Source organism: Enoplosus armatus, chromosome 4 (genome assembly GCF_043641665.1).
Source record: "Enoplosus armatus isolate fEnoArm2 chromosome 4, fEnoArm2.hap1, whole genome shotgun sequence".
Taxonomy (NCBI): domain Eukaryota; kingdom Metazoa; phylum Chordata; class Actinopteri; order Centrarchiformes; family Enoplosidae; genus Enoplosus; species Enoplosus armatus.
In genome coordinates, this window is record NC_092183.1 from 12,584,644 (window position 1) to 12,597,249 (window position 12,606).

A 12,606-nucleotide genomic window follows, 5' to 3' on the forward strand; every position below is an offset into this window, starting at 1 on the left:
TAATGAGGGTCTTTGAAAAATCTTTTGAAGGACATTTTTTCATGGGATGATTCCAATTGTATCTTTATTTTTTCTACTGTAAATCCTTCTTTGATTGCTGGAAGAACCAAGTGATCCGAGGGATCAAGAGTCATCACAAGTTTTTCATGAACCTGACCTAGAGCAGCTAGAGGAGATAAACTTCTTTGTAGAGGATTTTGTTTTTGGCTCTAGAGGATTTCTGTTGTTTTTGTTGTTGTGGCATTTGTATTCTTGTTCGTGATCAGTCTGTACACTAAATCTGTCAGTTGCTAGTTTTGAGGGTCCGCTGCACACAATATGTGTTTCTATATACCTTCCTCTTTTAGTTTACAAGCTTGTTTGTTTGGAACTCTCAGATACTATGAAAAGTCACATGAAAGTCTGATGTTGACACGCTGAAGCAGCTAAAATCCTGGAGGAATTGTGCGTGACAGTCAGTTACTCATTTGACACAAACTACAGTACTGTGGACTTCTTTCCAGTTGAGTTTCTTTGTAGCTTTTGTTTTCCCACCAGAGAAAATAGATAATTTGTCTTATTTAAGAATTTGCAGTTTAGTGCTTTCCCATGCCTAAGCTTTACTTTTTAAAAGGGACATTCTGCGAATGTTCCATCTATTCTGCATTTTGTTTTTATTATTCTTGGTTAACTTAATTGTTGCCCCCCAAGAAAGTGACACCAATGTCCGAATAAGATGGTTTGCCCATGAAAGCTCAGAACAAATCCAGTAATAAATTGTCAGTTATTACATGAGTTTAGTTCTTGAATTTATTTGAGGAGAATGAAAGAAAGTCAGTGGTCACCTGTGACATTTTCATCAAGTGTGTCAAATCTGAAAGGCATTTCAAATGAGGTGCATCCAATGAAATACATCCTGTGACTGTGGAATGAATGAATGAGTGATGTGATCCACCGCTGGGTGATTAGATGGGTTGACCATCCACTGTGCAAAGTGTAGCACGTATTGACTGTATGCACCTGATGGAACATGATTGTTAAATAGCTGTAGGAAAATGTTGATCTAGCGTCTGTGATGTCAGCATATCTGTCTGAAGATCTATTTAAAGCTTTAACTTTAGGTTCATGCTTGATGCCAATTTTGTCAGTTAGTGAAGCCAGATAATCCAAATCTCTACAAAGGACTGACCTGGGTGGAGCTGAAACAGGACGAGCAAGCAGGAACCACCACGGCTGAGTGTGCACATCCCAAAACGTACAACTACTCAAGCCTTAATGTCCCCCTTAATATCTTAACAATGCCCTGAGAATTAACATGAGCAATTTACGATCCTAAAGAAGTGTCCCCATTTGTTATATGATGAACGGTTGATTGTAGGCGAGTTTGAAAGTATACCTTTCCAGGCTTGCAGTCACCTCCTGGTGCAAGACAATGAAACAAGTACATTAGATGAGTTAATTAACATTCGACTTGATTTGCAAAAATCTGCTGCCATTTTATTTTTCACTGTTCTTATTTGCTGTCTTTGTAATTGTTACACTGGGACTGCTGCCCGTCAAAAACTAGACTCTGGCAACCAAATAGCCTGCGAATTAAATAACTTACTAACCAAAGTGTTGTCATGGTTTGTCATGAATGGTAGTACTCTCTACCATTTATTTGGGGAATGTCTCACAAACCACTGTTGTTGTCACTGTGCTTGTTATTTGACCACAATCCCCTCTGTCTGTGTCCGTTTCACCTCATTTATACGGTGGAGTCACATATTTCAAATGGTATTTGTCATGAAATTGTCTTGGACAAAGTTTCTATTCATTGTAGTAAAATCTACTCCAAGAAACAAAAAAATCACTTAAAACAAAACAAGCTGTTCCTGCCTCATGTGGTCACACAGGAGAGGCAGCACGTACTCACCTGCTGCGCTGAGGGTTATTTTATACATAAAGAGGTTACAAAACAACAAGTCATATTATGCTTGCATATAACAGCTGTCCTAACACTGAAGTTATTTGCAAGGCCTGCAAAAAAAACCTAAAGGATTAGAGGTCAAGTGGTCAGCAACAGTCCTAAAAGTAGACAAGTGAAGGATTCTGCTGCAATCAAACAGTGATTATGTAAATATAACAACAGAAAAATAAATCTGCATATCCAATTTACAGTAAAACTAAAAGCTGCTATTGCACAGCTGACAAATCCTTGGTAGCAGCAACAGCAAAACAAAGAATTAAGGAGACATGAATAAAGCTCTGGTTTACCGTGTTTAGGCTCTCGTAAAAAGAAGGTTTGAGTATCAAGTATATGAAAACATGAAAAATGACACTGACAAGCTAAGACTGTGATTCACAGGCTCACCTTAATCAAGACTATTAGTTGCCTTTATATAACCATACCTTAACCATGGCGGGGTCATTTTGGAGGCAATCTACCTATTTTGTCATTATGGTGTGAGGAATTGTTAGAAACGCACAACAACAAAACCCACAGCGCTGGATCTAAGAAAATGTTTTTTGTGCCGCACTGTACAGAAATTCTTTAAACCACAAGACTCAAACCCGCAGAAACACAATGTTCAGCACGGAGGAATGGTCTGAATACAAAAAGACACATTGAATTCCTGTATTTTCTTTACTTTCATTGTATTATTAAACCCTGTCATTATTGCCCTCTCTTCCTTACAGCAGCTTTTGTTCTCAATTAGATCTAAAAGCGGCTGATGCATAGTGGTCACTGTACACTAGATATATTTTGTCAATCTACTAATAGTAGTAATGCCTATCCCCTGACACCCTGATCACTGTTCAGTTATGGTTTTGACATAAAGGAGGACATTGTCTTGCTTAAATTCAGCACACAGCTCCATCATGTTAATCTAACCACGTCCCTGATTAAAATTCTCCTTGTGATGTAACCTGCTAAAAGCTAACAGATAAGCTACATGCTGTCTCTCCTTTATGCAGCTTGATTAACATTAGCATGGCTTGGTACCTCTTACCACCTACATATCCACCTCACTGGAGGTGGCACATTTGATTTAGGACTGATTGTCGCTCAGTGGAATTTTATATTGAATTCAATTCGATTGTTCTGCTGCTGTTGTTCTGTCCTGTCACGTATTACCTACACACGCACACACACACACACACACACACACACACGCACACACACACACACACACACACACACAAACACGATTGTGTGTTGTTGTGAGCCCAACATCAGCAGCATGGCGTTCCAGGACAATGTTTCTCTAAGCCTGAAACTAGAGTTACATCAAATGAACCGAGAGCAGCAGTGACGGATCATCTAGAGTATCAAGCCGTTTCATTTAGATGAAACCATTTCGTTATATTGAGGTCACCCATATCTTATCACAGTTTGAGGTTAAAGGTAAGCTCTGAAAGAATCGCTCTAAACCTGCCATATTCCATTCACTTGTGGTAACGATCCAGTGTGATAACTAATGGGTTTTAATTTGGTTTTATCTAATCATACTGTATGTTCCAATTTATTAATGCTGTTATCAGAACAGTTACCTAACCTGTACCCTAACCCAAATCCATTTTCTCACATTAATATCGACTTGAATACCATAATTAATCATATTACATACACCAAGAACACCATAACGTCATCCTGCTCTAGTTACGGCTAAAGGCACAAATCACAGAAAAGCATATTTTTCACTTGCATGTAATGTATCTAGACACACAGATAGTTCTGGCTTTATGTCCAGAATACGCTTTATGTTCATGTTTCAAGCTATCAGTCTTTGGGATTCGACCCTTTAAACGAACACATTGGCTCCTTTAAGAGCAAGAGATTTGGGAGCAAATGTACAATAAATCAAAAAGCAGTGAGAGTTTGTGAGCCTCGTCAGTGCAAACGGCCTGATTACAAACAGACTTTCTATGTGAGATAAGATTAAAATAATTCACTCACTGGTGAAGTGCTAAATGTACAATGCAAGGATTAACAAACGAGATGTGAAAGACTCAGAGTCATTGCAGTCTGTATGCACACATGGCAAAGCTTTGCTGCTGTGAAAGAAGTGATAGGTTGTACTGGGAGAACTGGGCTGAAGGAGAAAATGGAGACACATTTTGCATTCATTAGAATCATTAAACTGGTATGGAAATGGATTTGCACCTTCTGCTGGCTCTTGTTTCTCTGCACTGAGTTGTTGAGAGCCACAAGCTTTAAATCGAGGAGCTGGATGGAAATAACGGGAAGTAATTTGACCTTTGTCTTCTTGCACAATTCATTTTTTTCAATCTTTGCTCACATAAGATTTTAAGAACTGTGTTACCAAACAAGGTGATGCTCTGTTGGGTACTGTATTTAGGGGTGGAGGGGAGGACATTTAGTCCTGCCAAACAGGGATTTGTGTTAGTTTAATTCCAATGATTTGGCCTACCTTACATTGCAGAATCTGAGACAATGTATGCGCACAAACAGAGGAGGCAATGATGTGCTGATATGCGCAGAGCAACTTTCCCAAATTGTACAAACAAAACAAGGCAATATTTTTTAGTTATCATCACCTTGCCTGTAAAGACTACAAGATATGAAGCAATATGGAAAACAAAACAGTCTGTTACAAAAGCAGTGTGCTATGACAGTGCATGGGAAATTAATTAGTAAGCATGTGCCCCCATCGATTATTCAGTAATCAGCTGGAACAAAACATTATCACTCAACAAAGAAGTCAGTCTGCAAAAGAAAAAAAATATCAGGCGTATGTACGACGTCGTATTCGGGTCATTGTAAGTAAAAAATTAAGAAATTTCAGAGATGTGGAGGGGGGTGGTATTCCCAGAAAAAACTCATAAATAAATTCAACTAATTCCAAGCTACTGTAGCTGTCATACAGAAGTAGATCCAATCTTGCAAAGTGAAGAGATGTGGTTCCTTGACAAAGTTTTTTTCTCATAAATGTGTGTGCTGTTGTAGTACATATGAGCCATAATGCTTCTTAAAAAGTAATTTCGTATGATGATTCATCATATATCCCTCTATAAATGATAAAAGAGTACAGTCCGTCTTCCCAGAGGGAACATGTCATGTCATGGCGCCTTGCTCTGTTTAGATTAAAAGCACAGTCGGCTTCTTCCTCTTAGTGTCAAGCTCACACCAGCTATTCTTTATATGTAAAATAAATAATACATATATTCTACAGACACCAGAGAAGGAGTGTGAAATGTTGGACTGAGATACAGACCTTCTCTTATGTCTGTTCTGTGATATTAACCATTAACCACTGGTGTACTTTATTATTTTTAAAGTATTAAGTAAAGTATTTAAGTGTTCTCAAAGAGAGATTCAGTTCTTTTTCGGGTCTTTATTCTCGTTTTGTTATCCAACAAATCCTTTTTTCTTTTTTTTTAGAAGCAAAAGATTAAACGAGTTTTAAGGACACAGAGACACAATCAACTCTTGTTATGGCCCACTCAGAAATACAAATGAGAGACTAATCCTTTAAGCACAAAGATTACACATATTCATGAAAGAAAAAGGGATTTTTTTCCTGCTCTGAAAATGTTTGGCAGAGCTGACTGACTCGTGCCATGTTGTCTTCTTCAGCCCATAATCACAGGGCGATTTATATTTCTGTGTCATTTTGGATGTTTAAATGCCTCAATGCTCACATTCACTGCATGCTAGAAGGTGTTTTGCTGCTGGTGCTTTAGTTATATTTATGTGCTGCCTGCTGTGGTGCGTCTTTGTCACACTCAAATGTCTTGTTTCTGCGTTAGAGGTCTACTCACGACCCGAAGACCTACTGCTCACCTGAGACTGATTTCCAGGTTGGGTCAGACTTTAAACGCTGTGTGCCGGAACAAACCTGAGGTATATTTGATAATGTTAGCAACATATTTGCATCTTTAATATGGGAATCAAAGCTTATGAAAAAATACACACAATGCAAAATACTTATCTATTAATATTTATTTTATTCCAAAGTTTATCTGAAGCTGGTTGTCTTCCAAAGTTACACTGCTTTTAGCACAAAGTTCCCCTCTTTGTGTTTCCCCAGACAGAATAGCTAAACTGCCAAGTCAAAATGTTCTTCAATGACATATAGTCTTAACCTATGTCACAAATAATCCCTGGAAAAAATATACATCAGTAATACTTTGACTGAGTGTACATATTGATCATGTGATTTTTTTAGAAAGTGTCTTCTAACCACAATAGATTCAAATGATCTGTTTTCGCTGGAGGGAAATTGACCTTTCTGCCCTGAAATGTGTAAATATCGTTTACATATTCTTTTCAAGGTATCATGAGAGCACTCGTGTGAAACACACATTTCATGGTTGGAGTGAAAGTGAAATTAAAATGTTCCGGTTGTGTGACTCAGCAGCTGCATTTTAAAGGTCCATCTCTTGGCTCATTTCTGTGTGTTTCATTCTCTTCATAAACCACTATTTTGATATTTGTGCCTGCAGTGCGGTAGCGTTTCATTCAGCCTGATGGAGATGTTGTTGCCTGGGTTCTTTATGATTCAAGCGCTCTGCTTTGTTAGCGGCTATCCCTCTGGTGCTCCCACTGGTGCCTGTGAGGATATGCTGCCACGCCACTCTGGGGTGCTGCCTCAGCCGTCACCAGCACCCTATGCTCTCCTCACCAACACCAGGACGTTTCAGCCTGGCACGCCCATTACAGGTAAGATGATTACAATAAAAACATCACATTGAACATTTAAGGATTAATTCATATGTGAAGACATTTGTAAAGATAAAGGGGGACTGACAGTATATTTACCAAATGTATGTGATCATTTTTTACAGTTGACAAGTGTGGATAGTAAGAAAACCTTATTGTCTTTCATTTGAGCTTTGTTAAACCTTTCCCAGTTGGAGTAATAGTGCTGTTGACAGTAATCTTTAGTTTGATAATCTTACTCCGGGGGATTTTCTTCTTGGACCAACACAGAAGTCACTGGATCACTCAAACTCTGACATCCTCACTCACAGAACAACCATATGATTTTCATATCACCTACATCTTCAAAAACTGTGCTTATTTTTTTACACCATTATCGGTCTGCAAATGGTATTGATTTGCTGTATAGTGTCATTACATCGTATTCAGTGATTTTTTAGTTTAAAGGCCATATTTTTATAAATCAAACTGGCGTCTGGTATGATTTTACTTGTGTCCAACACACACTGACTAGTCTAACATTTCTGTATAGTGTCAAATGAGATCAGTATACAATAACTGCTGTTTTGTTGTGTTTCCTGCAGTGACTGTCTCTGGACCAGAATACAGAGGAGTACTTCTGGAAGCTCGGACAGCCGGCAGCACTGAAGCTCTGGGGAGCTGGCAAAGTCCTCCTCCAGATACAAGGTTTCTTGAGGTGAGTCTCAAGCATTCTCCACTCGAGTTATTGACTGTTAAAGTGCAAGAAAGGGATGTGATGTGCTCGTTGATTTCTCTGAATTCACTGCTAAATAATTATTATGTGCATTTGCAAGCAAGATTAAGCTTTACACGTGAAATCAGCAACAGTTTCTGATGTGAAGTGTGGATGTTTTATATCCACAGTGTACAGGGAATCCAAAAGGTGCTGTCACTCATTCCAACACCAACCTGAAGGGCAACACCACTGTATACAGCTGGATGCCACCCAACTCTACAAGCCCAGTCTACTTCATGTAAAACAAAATATTTTCTCATAGGACACAAAACTTCATGTTCTTTTGAAAACTGGGGTGAAGGTCCAAATTGTGCTTTTTTATTTATCAGATATTTGCTTTATTTGTTTATTCAGTGTAATTAGATAAGGTACCACATTGTAGAAAGAAGGTGCTTAATCAAATTAGGCCCCAAATAGGAGAGGAGATGGATTTCTTTACAAGCTGGATCTTCCGTTATTTGAATGAAGCACATCTTTCTAAGCGTGAAACATCTCTTCACTATAACTCTGTGGTTTCTCAGGGCCACAGTAGCTCAGCAGCGCGCAGTCTTCTGGGTTAATGTGAGGTCCACCACTCTGACCAGAGGTGGGTGCAGCAGGGTGACAAATCAGACATAAATGTAAAGAGAGAAACTGTTGTGATGGTTTGTCCTTATCCTCTGCTTCCCAGGGAAACCAGGTCTCAGTCTGGCCACAGGTGCAAGTGCTGGAATGGCTGAAGAAAAGCCGCTGCTTGTCCTCGTGATGTGTTTTGTGATGTTACAGGTGCTGGGGTGAACACCATCGGAAAAGAAAATATGTCCTGCAATCTGTTGGTCTCTGACTGATGCTGTGTATTAAAAATCACAAAAACGTGTTTGACTGTCTCCTTTTACATTTTATATTTTGCAGGCCGATGACATCATGCCATATCCCCATGAATGTCAATGTCTTTTTTTTTATCATTTATATACATACTGTTGATATAATAAGCCCTGTCCCTCTTAACAGTACACTTTTATGCCATAGACGTAAATTATAAATAATAATGCCTCATGCAGTCTTGTCCATAGCTTTTATGGTGTGTGTCCTGTCTTACACGTGGACGTCTGCAAAGAACTGGGGCACCTTTTCAGACCTGAGCTGCCATTTAAAGCATTTCAGCACTTTCAACAAAACACATTAAAAGTTTCTCGGAGTCAGGTATGAATATAAAAAGACAGGGTTAGTCCCTCTGGCTTTTATGATATTTAATACTTTACTAGAGTATAATGATGCTGTATAAGCACAGGCAGGATACACTCCTATTCCCTTATTTCACATAATTCACACACAGATTTCCCTGCAAGATAAAATATAACGTATATAATGTGTTGTTGTGAACATGTATGCTCTTTATGATGCTTTTAGTTAATGGATTGTTTATACAAGCTTGCTCTGTCACTGACTTCAATTCTCCTCACTTATTATATGCATCTGTATATGTATGTATAATCCGTCACTTCTCATAATAAAAAAACACATCAAATTAATTGCACTCCTTTAATTTCAGAGAGAGAAGGAAAGAGAGGGAGAGGCAAAGAGAGAAAGAGATAGATTGACAGAGAGATAATCTACGGAGGCCCTGAGAGGCAAGTGAGAAAAAACTATCTCGTGATCCATTTTCTACGTCTAAATCTCAATTGTTTTCTCTCCAGTGTTTATGACTTAAGAGTAGGTGAATAAAAAGTTCAATACACTTTTTGTTCATGTGTGAAACACATGAAAAAATCTGTTGGCAGGTGAATTTTCTTTTTCCAGGATCATTTTTCTAAGTGTTTGTTGTTGTAATATTAATTAAAACAAGAGGCTGAAGTGCACCACTACTCCATGTTCTAAATAGGACTAAAGTAACTTAGAAAAATTATCCTGCTAAAACATTTTTTTCACCTGTTTTCATAGATGAAAATAAAAATTTAAGGAACTTGGAAAGATTATCCTGGCAAAAACTTATTTTCACCTTTCATAAACACAGGAGATCCCCATATTCTTTTCTCGCTTCCATAATAGGTGGAATCCCACTGTGGTGGTTTGTTATTGAGTGAAAGTCATTCCACTTATTGAAGAGTATGTTATGACCTGCTTTTTCCACATGGTTTGATCTATAACCTAGAGTGCCAGTATGTCGGTTGACAGAAACCCCAGCAGACACTAAAGAGGCTTAAGACATGCATTACACGAGAGATTTAAAGCTCTATACCATATCCATAATTTCCTGCTTGACTCCCATTTCCCTTCTCCACATGCTGCTGCACCTCGTAACATCGGCGCCTGAAACTGGAGGAGCACAAACCAAGATGTCTGTTTTTATATGCAACCAGTTTAGGGTGACAAACTGCACATCCTTATAGAGAGAAATCGCCCCCCCCCCCCATGCATGACAGCGAACAGCCTCACCATGACAGGAACAAATGCAAAATTTCAGTTTGCTTTGAGAATATTCAATTCTGTCAACCCCACCAATGCAATATCTAAAATGACTTCAGCATAACCATTTATGCTAATATGGTTGTTGATTAAACAAATGCATAAGTCAAAAAAATGTTTTTCATCAAGACATTTCTGTTTATATAACATGACTGGTATTAAAAGATGATTGTGTTTGCACAACTCTGTACGAAGACAATCTGTTTTTGTAATTAAAATGAAGATTTATGCGACACAATCCTCCAATGTCAAACCAGTTCATCTGCTCTGAGGTGAAGATATCATGGTGCAAGTAGAAAGTTTCTCCCGTGAATTATTCACACGTGTTCACAAGTCTACACTCTCTTACAGATAAATGTCATCATCTCAGCATTTGTATGTATTCACAGTATGTTACGATCTACTTGTTACCTCTCAGAAATGCATGATTTATGAGATTGATTTAAGTTATTTTTTAAGTGTGTTTGTTTGTTTAACTGTCTCAAATGTCTCAAAAAAAGATTGCAATTTGGTGGGAAGTTAGGGCAAGGGCCACGTATCATGTGGTCAGTTTTTGGTGCTGATGCAAAAAGAAAGGATTTCATCAAAAAAGAAAGAACCCTGCTTCTCCCCCTTGAATTATTGCTCTTACTCGAATAAGAAAAACTCATGCATCCCATGATTGTGTATTTCAAAGCTCTCAGATGATTACAGTCTTTGTAAGAACCCATGTCTTAATCAGGATAAATAAGTGAGTCAGTCATCATCGCTAAAGACGCCACTTCAGGGCAACAAGCACCTGACAGTCATCCTCCTGGGGCTTAGTTTTTGATGGTGATGGAGCCCTGTATTGTATCTATAACTTATTTGCCCCTATGTAGTGAAGTATTGATCTCCAGCAGACTCATGTGCCAGAGGACAGAGCCTAGGTCACATGTCCAGCGCCACTCAATAATAATTAGTCTCTTTCCACTGTGGGCCAAAAGCCAGCTATAGGGAATACAAGCCCAGGACTTAAGCACCAGTGCTGCCAGCTAGTTCAATAGTAATTGACTCATTGACATGTGGAATACTGACCTCCATAGTCCAGGTCATGCTCCGTGAATTCCACAACACTGATGTGTTTTTCCATCAAGACAAGGTCATTTATTCAGATGGTGTGAAGTGAAACAGAAGGGGAGCTACAGAAGATCTGAGACATGAGGCCTTATAACCTGACAAATCCCTGGGTGAAGGAAAACACTTGGAAAACCTTCAGCCCCCATTCATAAATACATACCAAGCCTTTTATTTGCATGCAGACAACTTAACACTACATTTTGGGGTGAAAGGGATGCTTTCCATTCTGAAAACCACATCAATTTAGCTAACAATTATTACAAGTAGATTAGACTGCAGTACTGTCTGAAAGATGTGTCTGAGATGCTTTCACGTTGTCATCCGTCAGGTCTGTTAGGTCTTCTGAATTAGGCCTGAGATGCTCCAGAAATGTAGATTAATTCAAAATAAGGCCTGATAACATTTCTACTTAATTATTAATGAATTATTGATGATAAATCATTTCTAAAGAGGTTCTCTATGTAATGCACATTTTCATGACATGCAGTATGTTGCATGTTTTAATTAGTTTATGTAAAGCGACCCAAATTCTCATGTGTATGCTTTGCAAGTCAGATTTGACTTAGAATGCAAAGATATTATATTCAACGTACTGCAGTATATGTCGGCTTTAGATTCATTCAACTGCATTGCATAGTGTGCCACAATACCAGAATTCGTATTTAATTTGAATATGAATGAATTGTCTTAATTAATTGTCTTAATTGCATGCCTCTACCTCTACCTGCTCACACCTGAGAGAGCTGTGCAGAGCACTTGGATGAGGAGGATGACTTGCCTCTTTCATCTTTCTCTAATCCCTCAAAGAGTCAAACTTGTTGCCCAGACTGTGTTAACAAGGCAAGTGGTCTTGCAGTCACAGTCAGTGTAAAGCAAATCAACATCTACTTTTGCAGCCTAATTTATGTAATGAAAAGACTACTTCCCTCGTTAAAACGCTGTTATGTTTTAATCAAACTACATTAGCTTTTGGCAGTTCACAACGTACAATTTATATCTTTGCAGCTTTATTAGTTTACATAATGAGCGAATTTGGTCTCTGTTTATCAGAAATGTTTGTTTGCAGATTTCTAAAATAAAAGTAGCAGTAGATGCTCCGTTGTATATTTCCCTGCTGTGCTGACATGTAAACATAAACACAGCAACTGTGATTAGGCCATCAAGGCCAGTAGAAGCGTACAGCAGTAATCCTTGAAAACATCTGCCAATGTGTGTTGTGTGATATAGTGCACTAATACATGTGCACAAATACACAGGCATGCATATATGGAGAGATGCATGCAGGCACATGCAGGCACATGCAGGCACATGCACACACACGACACACATATATATGTAGATTATCATACGAATTCTTATTCCAGGCAGATCAAACACTGATCCACATGCATGCACAGTGTGCAGATTAAGGCTGTTCCTTGCTGTAGGGGCTTAGTTGACATCTCTGTCTAAGCTCTGCATACTTCACCTCCCTCTATTCCCTTCATCTCCTTTTATCAACATGTCCAGCACCATAAAAAGCAATGACCAGCAGATGTGGCATGCTTCTGACCCATGTCCTGCAGGCAGCCATAAGAAAATTATTATTCAGAACAGGGCTTTATCTTGTCCCCATTCATACTGCGAAACGGATCCTGATGAAATTAGCACCACTATTAAT

The 12,606-nt window shown here is 38.6% G+C and overlaps 1 protein-coding gene across 1 annotated transcript; it reads left to right on the forward strand.

The window, feature by feature from the left end:
• Positions 1–6,453: 6,453 nt before the first annotated feature.
• Positions 6,454–8,180, forward strand: LOC139284760 (putative defense protein Hdd11). The gene is made up of 5 exons (XM_070905133.1): positions 6,454–6,646; positions 7,231–7,343; positions 7,532–7,641; positions 7,925–7,989; positions 8,074–8,180. Exons 1-5 carry the CDS (start codon positions 6,454–6,456, stop codon positions 8,178–8,180), a joined length of 588 nt encoding a protein of 195 aa, XP_070761234.1.
• Positions 8,181–12,606: the final 4,426 nt, after the last annotated feature.

What these genes read in the sequence shown, in the direction of transcription:
- LOC139284760 (XM_070905133.1), top strand. Translation starts at nt 6,454, where the DNA reads ATGGAGATGTTGTTGCCTGGGTTCTTTATGATTCAAGCGCTCTGCTTT. An exon ending in CAGATACAAGGTTTCTTGAG is followed by an intron (nt 7,344 to 7,531) that starts GTGAGTCTCAAG and finishes TTATATCCACAG; the next exon opens with TGTACAGGGAATCCAAAAGG. An exon ending in GTCCACCACTCTGACCAGAG is followed by an intron (nt 7,990 to 8,073) that starts GTGGGTGCAGCA and finishes TCTGCTTCCCAG; the next exon opens with GGAAACCAGGTCTCAGTCTG.